Raw genomic sequence first — 18,713 nt, 5'->3', positions numbered from 1 at the left:
ATATATATATATATGTATATATATGATTATTTGTTTATTTTATCTATGATGCCAATAGTCCTAAGATAGATAAACATGTCACCATATCCTGGCTATTAAACCCATCACTGCTCCGGTGGACAGTGAAATCTCGCCATTTCTGGATCTAATTAGAGCTAATTAAACCACCTTTTACGCAGTTCCATTGTAATGACGCACTCCGCTGTAGCCGTAATGTCACCACCATTCCACCCTCTCTGTAATCTTGCATTGTACAATTCGTGGTTAGTATGTCGCATTTCGCAGTGGTCTGTCTTATGTCACCATTGTAGAATATTTATATTTATTTTCTCATCCTGTACACGGAGTGCGTGATAGTATAGACATTTGATTCTCATTTGCCAGACCCTCCTCACAACATCCCGAGCCACTGAAAGAGAGAAAAAAAAAAGATCATTATCAATATTGTGTTAGCAGATCATTGTAATCCATGACCTTGCCAATCATCATACTGACAGTTTTCTTACATCACCAACACCGCCTGCCGCACCTCATCACCACCAGTATGTCACCAGTATATCACATACTTTTAAGTTACCACTCGCGTGTTTACACCACCTGAGCAGTGTCAACACTCTAGTATAAGTCGTAGATATTATTACCTGTCGCCACTTAAACTAGTGGTTACCACTGCACCGTTCTCTCGTGAGGATGTGGTCACTTGTCCAGCATGTGTCCTTATCATCGCTCACAAGTCTGTCAAGCACTAGATCACCAAGTATATATATATATATATATATATATATATATATATATATATATATATATATATATATATATATATATATATATATATATATATATATATGAGTTCTGTATGTGGCTATTTTCTTCAATATGTTGTTTATGGCTTTGTGGTATCGCATGGTAGACTTGTTTACGTTGATGATAGGTAGGTCATCCATGATGTTAGCACAGTCCTGTGTGGATTAGGTGGTCAACCTAGTCTTCCCTGGTCCCTTCATTACACTTTACAGCACACATCGGGGGCCGCCGTCGCAAGTAGGCACTTCCCTACTTATATAAGTGATTGCATTGCGAGATTAGGCCACAGGATTACCTTTCCCTGACCATTTGAAAGGTGGATTATGACAAGGGGAACGTTGAGATGTGTGCGAGACTGGGCGACGCGTGGGGGAGGGTCGTTGTGGGGTTTAGAAGAGGGGGAGGGTAGGGTCGTCCATCAGCTTTCGGGGAGGAGGAGGAGGTCGTGTGGCCGTTACTAGGGTAACGGGCCGGGACGTTACGTAACACTGAAGTCATATATTTGTTTACGTCGTCAGAAATTAATAATATTCAGGGGCCGTAATCAACTTAATCCCATGGCATAATTTTCAATATATATATATATATATATATATATATATATATATATATATATATATATATATATATATAGATAGATAGATAGATAGATAGATAGATAGGTAGGTATAAATCTTCATATTTGTTTTCTATGCTCTATCGCCGTTTCCTGCTTTAGTGAGGTAGCGCCGAGAATAGTCAGAGGAAGGCTGCATTCGCACACATCCATTCTCTAGCTGTCATGTGTCATGCACCGAAATCACAGCCAGGCCCCACAGACCTTTCCATGGTTTCCTTTTTTTCTTTTTCTTTTCCTTTTTTTCATTATGTAGAAAACGAAGCTCATATTATATATTTAAACGTCCTTGAGCTGTGATGTCGCCATAAACAGGAAATACAGTCGCCTGGCATGTGTCTCCGCAGAACGCTGACCTTCATGCTCGTCAGGTGACCTTTGGCTGACCTCTGTACTAGAGACCAGTGATTGGTCGATCTCCCAGGGCAGTTGCGGCTTGAGCCTGGGGCCCGTCGCTCGACCTCGTCGGCATTGACCCAAACAATCGAGGTTGTCAACCATTTTTTTTTTTTTCTGTTATGTTTTCTGTGTTGGGAAGGTCGACCCCCGTGGCGTAACGTTACCTCTCATTATTTACAAAGCTTTAAATAGCCGCGTAGTTATTTACTTCGGTGATCGGCCGTAAATACGAAGCTTTATTGGAATGGTAGCTACCTGGCGAGGCGCGCTTGGCTGAATAACATTTCCTGTCATATTTCTAAATATCAGAGTTGAACGCCGGAACCCCCGAGGCATTAGATTGTTGTTGCACTTGTCAGGCACGGGCTCTGCAGGTGCCTGTCAGCCGGGGGCCCTCGCCCTATCATGTGTACACCCGATGGTGTGGAAAAGAAAAGTGTTTACGACCGTTTTACAAACAGAGTCTATCAGCAATAGAGAATGGCGAACTATAACTTTAAAAAGAAAAACATTTCTCATCGAAGTATATAATATTTTAGGACTGTATTATGATTTAATGCTTTGTGAATGTTGTAGTACAGCATGGATGATGTACTTCATGTATTCCATTGTAATTTGAGAAAGTTTAGAGACACAACCTTTTCTTAAATGCCCCAAAGTTATAGCATAGAAAACGGAGGCGTACATAAAGTCCAGGTGGGCTTTCTTTACGTCTTCCCGTGAGACAAGAAGCCTTTAATATTTCTCCCTGTGGCTCGAGCCATTGATATCTTTTCTTGCAAGGGTTTTCCTTTGTTTCAATTTCCTTGTATGAAGTGCGTGTGTTCCCCATAGGATGAGGCGGCATTGAGGGGTAGAAGGACGCTTTCCCCAAGTACTTGCTTGCGTTCATCTTAATTACAGCAGCCTGTGCGAAAGGCTAGGTAAATTAAAGCTGCTTGCTAGACCGATGTAGCTTAGACTAAGCTAGAGCTAATTACCGCTCGGGGAAGATGAGCAGTAAAGTCTCAGGCAGTTAAGTTACCTGTGGGTTCGGTATAGGTTAGAGTAGGAGTACCATGAGGTAAGGAGAGGGAAGGGTAGGGCGAGGCCAAGGGTAGAAGCCGACCAGAAGGCAGCATTGGGTAAAACTAAGGGAAGGGAGTCATTCAGAAGGCAAGCTTAAGGGAAGAACCTTACCTAAGGACCAGTTACGTCCACCTCTTTGGGATAGTATTGTGTGTGTGTGTGTGTATACTTTTGCCCAGCTGCGGACCCTCCCCCCCTTCTCTCTCTCTCTCTCTCTCTCTCTCTCTCTCTCTCTCTCTCTCTCTCTCTCTCTCTCTCTCTCTCTCTCTCTCCCTTGCCCAGCTGCAAACCTCTTAGCCTGATTTGGGCGCACCACCAGTGCGAAAGAGAGAGAAAAAAAAAAGTGAGTTTTAGTTTCGAATATTTTTCAGTTTTTTCCTCTCTCTCTCTCTCTCTCTCTCTCTCTCTCTCTCTCTCTCTCTCTCTCTCTCTCTCTCTCTCTCTCAAGTAATTTCGTTGGTTTAGACATGTATTTAAGACCTGAGCACATTCGCACATTTAATCTATATTTCGTTTTTTGATCCGTGAGTTGTTTCGAGACTGATAATTCTGTAGTTTATCTGTTATGACGATGAAACGATGGCTGGGAATTCCGTGTGGACATTTTCCTCTCCTGATATAATGAAGTGTCGGGTTGGAGAGTCCTTATATTGTGTTGTTTTGTGTTTTAGGGAAGTACGTGGGTTATTATTTTGGGCCGATAATGAATCGTGCGTTCGTACGTCCGTAGAGTTATGTAGTCGCTTGGGAACACGCGGATCTTGATGTAGCCACCATAGCTTGTAGACTGAAGCGTGGCGTCTGTCGTCCTAAGATTTTAGATATGAAAATATTAAATCGACTATCGTATCACGCCGGACAGGAGGCGATAATATAGTGCTTTTGGGTGCAAGTGACCTTGTAGTACACTTGGTACACTTTCTACGCTTGTGCAGTGTACACAAGTCCGGTGTAGTCCATAATCCGTGGTGTATGTGTGAAACTGTAACTGTTGATAACAGTGGCGTATGGGAATTACCTCTCCTCTGGTGCAGCAGTGTAGGTAATCGTAGCGGCAGGATAATGGTCTATGCCGTGGTCGGCCCCCACAACGCAGCAGGCCAGCAGTGAATTAAGGACCCCAGTTTGTATGCCAAGGTCAACACGCAAGGTCATTCCTCAGGACCTCACGTGCTGAAGGAATTCACCTCCTCCCCCTCCCCCCCTTGAGCCAATCTTCAAGGTCATTCGTTAATGTCATTATAACAACGGCGTTCGCAAAGGTCACGACTCCTGGCAAGTAAGAGGTGGCTGGTCAGTTTGACTTCGAAGGATAATTTGGTAGAGGTTTTAGTCCAGATGATTCGGTAGAGTTCTTGTGTATCACAATAGCTAAGGTCATGTCTGGAGGTCCTTTCAAAATGCTAACGTCACTCACCCGCTGAAGACGTGAGGGGCTGTTCCACTAAAATCATTCACAAAGGCCATTTTCCGGAGGCTTTTAAAAAGGCAGTTCTCTAGAGCCTGACAAGGACAACTCAGCAGAGCCATTCACCAGAGCCTCTCACTAGGACCATTTGCCAGAGCAGTTTACTCCGTCCATTCATCTGTCACTGGTTAAGGCCTCACGCAGACTCCACACACCAGGGGTCGCGCACACACGACGGAGCCAGCCGCTATCCTGGCTCCCCATAGTTGCCTTCCCCTAGCCACACCCTTATCCTCCCCTGTATATCCCCCTGGAGAACAGCAGTGCACACCGCCCCGCAGGGAACGACCTGCGAATTCATTTGTCTTTCAGAAAGAGAAGAGGCGGAGTAGTGTACAAAATATGGTGTACATGCGCTGGAGTTGTGTACTGTACATCTCCCATTGTGTATGTATGTAGAGATTCGCCAGGACTAAGCTTAGCACTGGCATATGACGAGGGCAGCTCGTTTTCGGAAGTGCCATTACAAGCACAAGTCGGGTGTGTGTGTGTGTGTGTGTGTGTGTGTGTGTGTGAGTGTGTGTGTGTGTGTGAGTGTGAGTGTGTGTGTGTGTGTGTGTGTGTGTATGCTCCGGCTGCCATGAAAGGCAGAGGACGGCCCGTGTGTAATTAGTAAAGTGGGCTCTTTTAGGTGGATGTGTGCCCTTTAAGAATGCGTTGAATCCACGAGTAATGTAGGTGGTTGAATTTGAGTCTTCTGCGGCCATGTGTTACAGATTTATGTTGCCACAGAGGCACAACTTAGGAAAAATAGGAATTTTGGTTTTTTTTTTTTTTTTTTTTTTGCACCAGTGGTCGGATATGTTGGTGGGAGGAGCGTAGGAGTTTACTTTAGTTCAAATCTATTTTCGTTTTTTTTTTCCTTCATTCTATCACTTATCAAATCCTTTCACTGTCCCTCTTACTGTTTTTTAATACCCTCCTCCAAAGCTCTTGCTACCCTCCCAGTACACCATACTACCCTCCCAGTACACCATACTACCCTCCCAGTACACCAGCCTGACAGTTAGGACAGCCTTACCAGTCCAACTACGAATTGCACGTATTTCTTCTTTCACTTAACCTCGTATTTTCTACTTTTGATATATATATATATATATATATATATATATATATATATATATATATATATATATATCTTTTCTTTTTTCTTTCAAACTATTCGCCATTTCCCGCGTTAGCAAGGTAGCGTTGAGAACAGAGAACTGGGCCTTTAAGGGAATATCCTCACCTGGCCCCCTTCTCTATTCCTTCTTTTGGAAAATTAAAAAAAAATAATGAGAGGGGAGGATTTCCAGCCCCCCGCTCCCTCCCCTTTTAGTCGCCTTCTACGACACGCAGGGAATACGTGGGAAGTATATATATATATATATATATATATATATATATATATATATATATATATATATATATATATATATATACACACACACACACAAACACCCACACACGTACATATACATTATCAACATATACATACACAGACATATATACACTTGTACATTTTCATATTTGCTCGCCCTCATCCATTCCTGGTGCCAACACACCCCAAAGAAAACAGCATCGCCACCCCCTGCTTTAGTGCAGCAGCGCCAGGAAAACAGACAAAAAAGGCCACATTCATTCGCACTCAGTCTCTAGCTGTCATGTGTAATGCACCAAAACCACAACTACCTATCCACATCCAAGCCCCACAGACTAAAATTAAAAGGTGTGTAAATACATGAGATGTTGAAAATAATGTTTTTCATCTATAAATATTCAAATTGGAAACAAATATTATAACTGTAAATAAAATTTTTCAAGAATGAATCACACCGAGATAAAAATTGTCAATAGCACAATAACAACACTTAATTGTTATCTTAATGAAAATTATATGATACCTGATTTCTTGGCTGCTAGTTTGTCATAAAATGCTGTCAGTACACATGCAACAATAGTTTTATATTACCAGTGAATATATCACCATGTGCTTCACAATTTATTTGTCAATTGTGTTTTTATTTCCTTTCTATTATCTAATTACTATTATTATTCATGTTCCCATTTCCACTGAATGGATCACATGCACAGAGGCAGGCACCTTTTCCAGAATTTTTTTTCAGTTTGGGGGCTTAAACCCAGCTGGCTTGCTATGGCTTGGAATGCCCAATTCCCTGAGGTAGATGCATTATTCTAAAACTTTAGAATTTATCCAATCAGCTACAATACATGTTTCTTTTTTGCATTACATCTGTTTCATGTGGAACATCTAAAATGTCTAACTCTACTGTTCATAATATTTTTCAGGCCAAAGCAACTTTACACTTAACTTACACTACAGTGAGTTATTTAAAGACATATATATATATATATATATTTCAATGCATATTTGCCATTTCCCGCTTTAGCGAGGTAGTGATAGGAACAGAGGATTGAGCCTAAGAGGGAAATATCCTAACTTGGCCCCCTTCTCTGTTCCTTCTTTTGGAAAAGTAAAAGCTGGAGGGAAGGATTTGAAGCCCCCCGCTCCCTCCCCTTTTAGTCACCTACGACATGCAGGGAATACGTGGGAAGTATTCTTTCTCCCCAGACTATACGTATCATTCCATTCCATATGTAAGTAGGCACTATATTATTGAATAGTATATGTAGACACTGGTTTCTGAGTAGAATTGCGGAATTATTTGAGCCAGCACGACACTAAGGGTTATGTTCATTAATCATTCATGGTCGTATGACGTCATGCGCACAAAAATCGTTATTTAGAACATTTGTCACGCACTGCATAGGCTTCCTGGCAGATATCGGTGTTATTTTCATAAAAGAAGCAATGCGGAATGTAATTGAATTTCGTATAATTCTAAAGCACTGCAAATAATATGTTACTTAGCATGTTTATGTAACCTGTGCTATTATTGTCTTCCTTCCATTATATTGGCACCAAATGCTAATGGAACGCTCGCACATTTTGTGTTATGATGCCTGTTACTGGCAAGGTTTTTTTTTTTTATAACGTTACATAATTCATGTTGTTTATTAGATGATTTCTTATATAATGAGATTGATGAAACTTTCCATGATATATGTCTTACTGAGGACGTGTTGAACTGACTCTTGTTTTAACTGTATTGCCGCAGGAGATTCACGTAAGTAAAGACGATGCATCTAAAAAGAATTGATGAATTTGTACTTTTTTATGTGTATTTTGACGTGCACTTTTGTCATAAAGGAATATCGGGATGTACGTTAAACTAGCACTGGTATGCCTTTCACTTGACATTTAAATATTCCATTATGAATTTTCGGCCCGTAACTCCCCATGTCACTCGTCCGGTTTTGGCTACGCTGTACTTTCCTTCACCTTACTGTTTGCACTAGTATTGTCGCCTGGAGCTCCCCCCACTCCATGCTGGTCCTAACACAATGTCAACACGCTTCTTTCGTCACACATCTCTTTGAGCCTTATATTGTCGTGGTTTTGTGACGTATATCTCATCGTGAAGCGGAAGTTAAGCTGATTTGGGAGTCGCATGTCACCCAAGGCCATTGCAGGAGCTTCGCTCGGGTAAAATAACTGTTTAATCCGCTCCCCAGCAGCTGGTAGATCTCGGGAGGATGGCTTTCTGGACCAAATATATAACTTCGTCTTCCTTGCTCGCGGCTCCGGAAACGTGGAGTCACACGATACTTCTACAGTGGCATGACTGGTCGCTTGACGTTGGCCGGGCAGAGAAAACGTTCCTTATTGTGTCCAGGTAAATTCACATATTGAGTTTGGCCACATTCATCATCCAGGGTCTCGTAGTTATTGTGATATTTCAAGCAGTCGTGCTTCAGTCCAGCGCCCACACCCGTCATCTGACAACAGAGGGAAGAGCATTTGTTTGTTGTGCATGTCGTGCTGTCCAGGTGTGTGATTTGTCGCTGCCATCCCCTTCAGTTGTGGAGGACACCTTACTGACGCCTTTGTGGTATTATGAACTCTGGTACATATTTGATGTCTTCTCGCTGAAAGCTCAGATTGTTCTTGAGGTACGAGATGGACTGGGCGTGTGTTCATGAGCCACTCGTGTAGGTATTTTACCCTCGCCATCGGGATTGTCGTGTTCCTACAGAGACACGTCATCGGCTTATACCGCATAACATGGTACACATGCCAAGGATTTTAATTTTCCAAACTTATGGAACAGAGGGAAGGACTCAGGAAAGTCACAGACCACAGAACTACTAGTGGTCATTCGCCCTCCAGCTCACGGTACATGTATGGGGACACCCGTCCCAGCAGTACCTGATTCTCTCAGGTCGAAGTGGATCGAGCTCTTCGTCCGACAACAGTACTGAGGAGGTACATGTCTCCTCTGCCCTACGCACATTACCAGGGTGCTCCCTGCTCCCTTCGCCGCCAGAAAGCTCGGTTCCATTTTTCTCAGAACCTCAATTGAAGGGAGAGGAGGCAAGGGAGCGACCGACCTACTGCTTATGGGAGCACTTTTTCGTACCTACCCTGGTATGGTTGATCGAGCGAGGCCTTGGGACTTGAATGAGATAAAGTTTTGACTTTTGGATATCATGTGCCTTTATGAGGAAGTAAGATTCGTCTCTACAATGAACGAAAATATATTGGATGAAAAGAATTTACATGATGAAGGTTTTGGATTACTGCTTCTTGTGGGAGAATCTACTGCAGTCTCCCCTAATACCTTTTGCCTTGAAGAAGGATCACTTGGAGGAATAAAGTCAAAATCTCAATTTCTCTCTCTCTCTCTCTCTCTCTCTCTCTCTCTCTCTCTCTCTCTCTCTCTCTCTCTCTCTCTCTCTCTCTCTCTCCCCTTTAATAACTGGTCGTGAATGGAGAAAGATTGTGAAACTTAATGTTTATGTAATATGGCTCCTTTGATACTATTTTTTTAGATGCAGTGCAGTAATGATTGGAGAGGCAGCAATGCAGCTTCATATTCTCTTGTTGCATATAGAGAAGTTCTGCGCTTCAAAGTGTTTTTTTAACTATCGACTGTGACCTCTGACCTGACCTTGTGTGATGTGTAGGAGGGAGGGAGGTAGGAGGACAGAGGGTGTAGAGCGGATGTAGTGTGGGTCTGCCCCTCCTCTCCCCCAGACCTGTCGTTGCTGCGGCAAGTAATCAGTATTTACAGGCGTCCATGGGAGGAGGCGGGAGGGGAGGGGGAGGAAGTTGAGGTTAGGCGGGGTGTGGAGTGGTGGCAGGAGGTTGGGCTGGCGGAAGAGACGTTTGCTGTAGGCAGATGTTGGGTGTGGGCGTAGTAAGGAACATGTGGTGATGATGAGGATGGCGGGTGTATGGTGGGTTACGAAGAGGGTGTCAGTGTAGTGTTGGATGCGTGGAGGAGGTGGAGCTGTGTCCACACTGTGGATGGAGGAGAGGTCCTGTGTCAGCCATATGTCCTCTGACACAGCTAGACTTGGTACATCTTGGGATATATATATATATATATATATATATATATATATATATATATATATATATATATATATATATATATGTTATAGATAGATAGACAGACATAGATATTCCATTAGAAGAAGTGTGAGGTAAGTGAAGCATGGAGTGATACACTTGGTATCACAACAAGCGACACCTGACCTCCCCATTTGCTCACGTCTCAAAGGCTGTACATAAGCCGCACAGAGGGGACCGAAGCCGCACCGTTGTGCATAAAGGATCTTTGGGCTTGACTGTTACAGTTCTGGGGTTACAGCTGCAGTGGCCTAGATACAGTGTTTACTATCTGGGGGTCTTTGATAAAAGTGGTTGCTCGGAGAGGGGGTCAAATAACAGTCACAGAATCGAAATTAAATCTTCAGGTGATGTGAAGTCAGGGCGGTGTGCAGGGCGGGTCGCTGCTCCCTGCCCCGTTTACGAGTCACGGTGGGCGACTGGGATTAACTGGATGTATGGGACGAGGGGAAGGTAGGGTGAACGTGCTGGGGAGAGGCAGAAGATTAGTCGAACAACCAACCGCTCTGGTGAGGAAGGGAGGACGTTCTAACCTCGCAAGACTTGCGTTTGGCACGCCTGATAAAGGCAGTGAGCCAAGCGGTCAGGTGCCGTCTGTGACCTGACCTCTAGGCTGCGCGGCCTACTGGGTCATTCAGAGGAGTTCTTGGGCCACGTACTCCAATGGGATCTGACTCAGTCACACGTAGTTTGGACCTACTCCAAGGCTGCACGTGGCACGGTGGATTCTGCTGTGCCACCTGCAGACGGTTCTGTGGCCACCTGTGCTACGTCCCACCATCCGTGGCCACTACCTGCTGCACTCACGACCCATACGCCTTTGATGAGCCAGCCACGTGATAAGTATGTAGGCGAGGAGGGCACCACGCTAGCCATGTAATGAGTGATAAGAGAATATTTTTAAAGGAGGATAGTAAAGGGGTAGGAGGGAGAGAAGGTGAAGGGGGTGGTGGGGGAGGTGCAGGAGGAGCTGTGGTGTTATCTTGCCTGATCCTGCAGACAGACACCCGTGGAGACAAGTACAGATATACGAGGCGACCTCCCCTGACTTGTCAGTATAACAGATGAGGCACACACCAGGCCAGCGGACCCCCAGCCCGGGCTGTGGGAGGGGAAGATAGAAGGAGTAGCGAGATAGTGGAAGTGGCCAGAGAGAGTTCGGGTTGGGAGGAAGATGTAACAGGAAGGGATGGATCCCCGTAATGTTCGGTCGCTGATTGTGTGTGTGTCGGAGTGTGTTGGTCGCGGTGCCTCCTCGCCATAGCCACCCTCACTCCCAGCTTGACTCACGCTCCAGTGGTGGTAGGGACGAGTGCAGACTCTGGTTAGTGGATATGAGTTTTTCTGGTCTAGAGGCGAAATTTCAATGGTGTGGGTATGCTGATGTTTTCATTTATAAACCGGTGGGTGATTCAGTCGTCACCATGACCTAATTTACTATCGCAGACAAATATTATTTATCTGCCTGAAAGTTTGTGGCAGATCTGTTCATCTTGTTTCCTCAGAAACAGTTAGGCTCGCTAACATACAGGCAACGCGTATGCTGCTAATTTTTGCGCTATTAAATACACGTCTAACGGTGTCAAGCTGATTAATGACCCCAACCTCAGTTGTAAGCGCCACCCATGTTTGCCAGCGATCCATCTTGCTGGTGGTCACCAGCTGTTGGCTGCGCTCAACAGATTGCATAGCGGCGGCATCAGAATGATATTATATATATATATATATATATATATACATCAACAAAATTTCAGCGTTAATGTTGCTCTTGTGAATGCTGCGTATATGTCAGGTAGCGTGAGTGGGATCATTTATTTTTTCTTCTCTACTATAATAAACATGAATCGATGGTGGAATGGGCTATAAAGGCGAGGGGATAGGTATGGCCCATTTCCACAAAAGTATGTGAACCTTTCAGAAGTCGACTGAGCTCATGAAAAAGTCTTAGTGTGACTTCGTTAAGTAGCCGAAATTTCTCCGATTTTTTTTTTTAATATCTTCAGATATGTGATTGTTTCGGTCGCGTGTTGACATACACTTTTCGGGAGGTTTATAAGTCGAGTGTGTACTTCCAGTAGAGCCACCCACACACCGGGCAGTAAACGCACTCGAACAACAGACTTCCTGTCATCTGACCGATGCGACCGCAACAGTTACATATATGTTCACATAACATCCAAAAGAAGGCAGATTTCAGCCTCTGCAGGAAGTTATGTAGGATTTTCTTTGTTTCTGTTGATTTACTAAAGTTTTTCGTTCACTCTCACGTTAATCAACCTTACGTCGTCACTGTCGACCTTTTTAATGTCTCAGGATAGAATAGAAAATATGTACACCATCCCTTCATGCCCCAGGAGTCCTTTTTGTCCTCACGAGATTCCTGCAGCACCCAAGAAGCTGGCCACCTCCACCGGTACAGACCACAAGTTATAGTGTGTTGTGTATACGTCAGTGTGCAGAAAGTGCAGGGCAATTAAGTAGTAAGTGCTCGGCGTCTTCTGTATGGTAGTTGCATCGTGGGCATGAAGGGTCTTAGGGTTTGGTGAAACGGAGTTGGTAGCGATGGTTGATGTCCTGAGCATGCGACTCGTGTTTGTCTAGGGAGTGTGGTTTCTGATGAGTGTATACAGTGTATTGAGTATATTGCTCTGCAGTTCCTTTCAACAATCCCATTTTCCTTTTGAGAATATTCCTGTTCCCGTTTGTAGGCAGAAAATATTTTGAGGTTAGAGGTGAAATTCGTGTATCTCTAACGATAAATTCCTGGAACTCTATAAGAATCTTGCTTTGATGTGAGAAAATTACTAGCCGATATTCATATACACTTATTGTAATTGCATACCAAGACTGATGTCCGAAAGTTGTGTATTGAATTATGATATGAATTAAAGATCTTATGTTGAAATAAGTGTTGTAAATGGTTCGCAGTTGTGAAGTTTGTAAGGATCGTTGTGTATCCTCCTGGGAGCCATCATTGATTGGCTGTGGTCGTGACACCAAACAATCTTTTCTCTCTCGTCTATTCACACTTAATCTTTATCTTGACAACAATTTAGACACTACCATGGATAGATCAGTATCATAGTCCAATTTCGCTATCGGTTGAAGATCGGGAATTTAATGATCCACGGTGTAAATTCCCTGTACTAAAAAGTTGGCCGGAAATTTACATTGCAACGCACACAGCCGAGGAGCCATGACACGCTGCTCCGTTTTCCTAGAACTGGGGACGGCGAGGAGAAAAATTACGGTAAAAAAAAATAAAAGAATTTGTGGATCCACCCGAGCGGGAGGCTTGGAAATTTGGCTCGAGTATTTACACGGTGACTTGAAAGGTAGTGAAGGAAAACACACACGGGAACTAAGTGGCAGGCGCTGAGGGCCTGAGTCGACAGTCTGATGGGAGGATACTTAAGTTGTCAGCCGCGCTTTTTCTGTCGAGGAATAGGGGAGGGAAGCCTACCGCTCCGCTCCTACCAAAGCAGCTCTTGAAGATCTTAGAATTGGGGACAGCTTTTCACTTGCTGTGGTAAATATTACCATCATACTTTTACTGGTTTTCACATACGATGTTGAGACATTAATAATGTGGTTGGTAGGAAATGTATTCGATATTACGGCGTCACCACACCTATTGCAGTGTAGAGGTCCAAGGACACAGGGCTCCCAGGGGCACCACATAAGGGACTCGACGCGATACACACCACACCATCCATAGTCCTGTGTGTCAACAGACCGAGCGCTCTTATTACTGGTCTGGCGAGGCTTCCCTCCGGCGGTGGTGGTATGCTTCTGCAAACAAGGGCTCTCTCTCTCTCTCTCTCTCTCTCTCTCTCTCTCTCTCTCTCTCTCTCTCTCTCTCTCTTATTGATATTACCAAAGTTCGGTGAACCAACAGCGTACTTTGTAAACCAACATTAAACTTCGTATGCCATCTGTATACTCGTTAAACCAGTGACGACTTTGTTAAGAAGTCGAGGTAAGATTTGTATACCACCTGCGAAGTTTGTGAACCGGCCAGGGCGGGTGGGATTCGACAGGACCCAGTATTTTTTTTTTTTTCTTTTTTATTGTAATGACCTAACTTGCACATACGTGTATTTTGACGTTCTCTCGGCCATGCAGTTTTAATCGTCTTCATAGGAAGAGGAAGAAGGCGAGAGAAAATAGGTATAAAAATAATAGTTAAGTACTTGCGTTCTGAAGAAATTATAGGGTTGCAGATAATTGCGTTGCCGAGTAAATTTTGTTTGACAAGTTGTCGTGAAATTCATCTCTAGGGGAGCTACACAGGGCAAAGACAGTTTAGCTCTTGACACATGTAGGTGATAGAGGCAGCTGTATATGACACATAGAACTCTAGGTGACACATGGAGCTGTGACATAGGCAGTTGATGACACATGTATAAGTGACATGCAAGCGTAGGTAGCAGGTGACATGTAGATGTAAGTTAGACATGCAGGTGCAGATGCAAGTGTCACCAGTAAATGCAGAGGACATGTATCACGTGTACCAGTTTTGTATAGCGTCACCAGCGATTCCTAGTACGACACTAGAGTGTCGAGCCTTCGCGTGATGTTGCACCTTTGAATCATTGTTATCATTATTGTTATTATTATTATTATTTGTCTCATGTGTAACCCTCACATGTAAGATTGCCTCTGCACACGATCAGCTGTTGGTTCCCATGCAACAACAGGCACCTTTAAAGGTAAATCACATTTTAGATTTACGCCCAAATGCTCGATAGAGCCTTGAGGTAGATGAATGTTTTTTTTTACCATATACTCATTAGGCCTGCTACTCAAAAAGCCAGCAGGAGAAGGCTTCTCTGCCATTAAGAAAACTTCCTCGTCAGTTCAATATTCACTCTGGATAATCAAATAGACTATTGAATTAATCATATTTTGCTTTGACATTGTTCGTCTACCATATTGGACGTAGCGTGTGCAAATGCCAGTATCTCTCTATCTATATATCTGTGTCACGAAAACTCAAGGGGCAAGAATATGTTTGTGAGATACTTGTTTGTGTTCTAGCAATGGAAGCGGAAGCTCCGTGTGAGTGTTGCTTAGTATGGATGGGTGTCAAGGAGCCCAGAAGGGTCACTGGTAAGTCACGAGTGTGTGACCCTTTCCCCAAAGCCTGACCTAACATGTCTGATCCGATTTTCAAGACTTGAAGTGACATAGCACTATTAGCAAGATTTGACCATTTCAGTAACTAACAAATTATGTGCTGACCTTTGCGTGACTGACCAAAAAGTGTTCATTAGTGGAGTGGAGTGCCTTTGTTATTGCAGGATTAATTCAAGTGTGTGACCATTTTTTGGTGGTAGACTGACCAAGCAATAAAGGACTAACATGGTACTAGTATTAGTACAACTTATATCAAGAATAACTCAATGAAAGGGTCATCAGAGACTGACCGATCACAAATGGCCTATATTTTTACTTAGTGAGTTATTGAGGGCTTCCTCTCCCATAGGAAAAGATTAATCGATAGTGACTGTCACTTGATGAAGTTGATTAGACTAGAAATTAAACGTACACGTATTAGGCCCCTGAGCACATGTTCTGTGGGTCATCGTTTTTCAAATCCTAGCTGCTAAAGTTCAGAGCCTGACAACTGAAGTCTTCTGTCTGCTAACTTCTAGATCAGGTCTGTTTTGGTTGACAACCTCTTGTTAGTTGTAGTTGAGAGTGAAATACAGTTTATTGTTTAAGGATTTGAATGAATCTCTCCATGTTTTTGTGGATTACTCCAAGTGTCTTTATCCAACATTTGTGTCGTAAATCCCCGTTGAGTGGGTGCTGTCCAAGATACGTGTATGGGGTGATGTCTTTGTGAAGCTAACACTATAGCTGTAGTGAATTCATCATGTGCCAGTGCTTCTAGACGTCATACTATTTTTCAGAAGGGTGACCAGACTTAGGACTCATACGTTGGTCAATGTTTTCTGCAATTTTTGATTGCTCATTTTATAATGGCATGAACTTGTTTGTAGATGTCCAGTGGTTTAGAATTTTGTGTACTGAAATGACGGAGGATTGAATAGACGTCTTGAGACTACCTTAAGTTTAAGTTTGGACCATATATTTATGATGATTATTTCTTGATTCATTCGTCTTTTGTCATAATTTTGATATCTCTCACCCAAAGATTATTTGATTCACACATTTATGGAGACGCAAGCACATGCACATTCAAACAGCCACTTTTTTCTCTCTTTTTTCTAGAAATATTGAAGCATGATCCATGGATACTGGGGTTTATGTAAATGTTATGCACATTGATATAAATCATTTAGAAGTAAGAGTGGGACTAGGATCAGGAATTTTGGAAACATAAAAAATACATTATTACATATTATATAATCTTGCAGTCATATATGTAAGGATTGAAAGTGAAAATAATGTTAATAGAATAACTTGAATATAATGTATTATTAAGTGACTGGACTGCAACGTTTTGAGTGGAAATTTTTGGTGTGAACTTAGAAACTTATCTCTGGCACATTGTACCCTCTGTTTGCTCGGGCATTTTACTTTATTTGTTTATAATGTTATTTCAGTATATGTATATGAAAAAAGAATGTTTGAACAGTGTTTTTGAGGAGAGATTAGTTGACAAAGCATTGTGAAGTGAATTGTTAGGAGTGGCTAGCATTCCGTTTTAGTACTTTTGCTTTTATATTTACTGGATGCTTGTATGTTGCTTCAAAAACTGATGTTAATTGTATATAATTGTACTAATTTGTTACTTTCTATTTTAATCATGTTCTTTTCACTGGTGTATTTCAAATGAAACATTTATAAACATATATTTTAATAAGATTGAGGATAAGCTTGGTTTATGTATGTCAAAAATGCAAAATAGTCTCTACTATGAACATTAATCGCAGCTATTGGTTTTGTCCAGCACTTTGTTCTTGATCATATGATGAACTGTCGCATACCACTGGTGTACATTTTAGCATTTTTACTTCTTATTTTCCTTAGCGGACAAGTTCCTCAAGGAACGGCAGTACTTTAGAGATGGTCGTTTGGATCGTGATGGACTGGTGGCCTTCATTAAAGAGGTGAAAAACTACCCAGGACTCACTGATGAAGATGCGGCTGTACTAGCTGCTTCCAAGTGAGTGTACTTACCTGATAGGCAGAACAATTGTCAAGTCTTATTTTTCATTCATATCAGGTATATATATATATATATATATATATATATATATATATATATATATATATATATATATATATATATATTTCTTTCTTGCATACTATTCGCCATTTCCCGCCTCAGCGAGGTAGCGTTAAGAACAGAGGACTGGGCCTCTGAGGAAATATCCTCACCCGACCCCCTTCTCTGTTCCTTCCTTTGGAAAAAAAAAATACTGTAAGGATTTTTAATCAGTATTATGAAAGTGTTGAGAATGCAAGTTTTAATTTTTTTTTTCTTCTTTTTTCATTTCTTAGACTTGTTGAATCCCAGAGCCATTCAAGAATGTGGTACAGAGTGGGAGCTGTTCGTAGTATGACTGGTGGGCGCAAAACGCAACCGCAGCTGTCATATAAACTAAAGGAGGTGAGCTATTATCTCTGTAGACAGAAAGTTGGAGTTCAGAGTAATATCAAGACAGCACATTCTTTTTCACTAGGTAATTTTTTCATGACTGATACAGTATTATCCAGATTTATTTGATGAATAGTCTTAGAAGGTCTGTAATTTTTTAAACGATTATAGAGTATTATTCAGACCTATTAGGTGAATATTCATAGGAAGTTCTGAGGAAAAGTACAATAAATTACTTTATACATATGCTTTAGGTTATATGTTAGTAATCGCTAGATTCTTCAAATGTAAAAGAAAGTTATAGGGATCATACCTGCGCTCTTACTTTTGTACCTTGTACAAACCCTCTTAAAGCTGAGTAACTATATTTCCTTTTATATAATATTAATGCACTTTATCCCACAGTGATTTTATTCATCATTTTTTACCATGTTTGGGTATATATATATATAAATATATATATATATATATATATATATATATATATATATATATATATATATATATATATATATATATTTTTTTTTTTTTTTTTTTTTTTGCTTTGTCGCTGTCTCCCGCGTTTGCGAGGTAGCGCAAGGAAACAGACGAAAGAAATGGCCCAACCCACCCCCATACACATGCCTACATGCCTTGATTCAATCCACTGACAGCACGTCAACCCCGGTATATATATATATATATATATATATATATATATATATATATATATATAATTATACATTAAACAGATTTTCTTTTGATGACAATGAATTGCAAAGACACTTGCCAGTGTTGTATCAGGAAGTAATGCAACATAGACTTTGGAAGTTGGGTTACTAGACTGAGTAGTCATGCATTTTAGATGACTTGATATTGATAGCTCACCATTCATGAGCCAAGTTATGTACTTAAGTAGTGGTATATATATATTGGGCTTAACAGGATTTAGCTTCCCCAGTCATGTGATGATATTACCATAATAGAAGTTGTGTCTGTGTGTGTAAATATTTGTCAAGACTAAGCTGGGCATGGGCTCTTGACATTGACAGCTCATCTCAAGATGCTATTACTCACACAGTTTGGATGTGTGCTTGGGATACCACTACTGGCACAAGGCAGTCAGTGTGCATTGTAATGTAGTAGGCCCTTTTAGATGGATGTTTCTGTTGTATACAATTTGAAAAATTGGCTCTTAACCCCATGATGTCTCATTGTGTTATCCTGTCCTGTTATTTGAAAGATGCAGCAATAGAGCAACCAGAGGTCATAACGAAACAAAGCAAGGAACTTGTTAGAAGAGATTTAAGAATTACTTCTGAAATAT

General features: G+C 41.8%; 1 protein-coding gene across 11 annotated transcripts in view; it reads left to right on the top strand.

The window, feature by feature from the left end:
• Positions 1-18,713, top strand: part of LOC139760802 (sodium/calcium exchanger 2-like) — a 168,588-nt gene that overhangs the window by 101,028 nt on the left and 48,847 nt on the right. For 6 of the 11 annotated variants that reach the window (XM_071684420.1, XM_071684421.1, XM_071684418.1 and 3 more), the window contains 3 exons: positions 14,875-14,946; positions 16,837-16,972; positions 17,311-17,419. In XM_071684420.1, coding sequence (XP_071540521.1) covers positions 14,875-14,946; positions 16,837-16,972; positions 17,311-17,419 — 317 coding nt within the window. The remainder of the gene's footprint in view (positions 1-14,874; positions 14,947-16,836; positions 16,973-17,310; positions 17,420-18,713) is intronic. The other 5 variants (XM_071684425.1, XM_071684424.1, XM_071684426.1 and 2 more) reach the window with 1 other exon arrangement.

This window comes from Panulirus ornatus, chromosome 38 (assembly GCF_036320965.1).
Source record: "Panulirus ornatus isolate Po-2019 chromosome 38, ASM3632096v1, whole genome shotgun sequence".
Lineage (NCBI taxonomy): Eukaryota > Metazoa > Arthropoda > Malacostraca > Decapoda > Palinuridae > Panulirus > Panulirus ornatus.
Note: the sequence above shows the minus strand (reverse complement) of the source record. Positions and strands in the feature narration are given on the sequence as shown.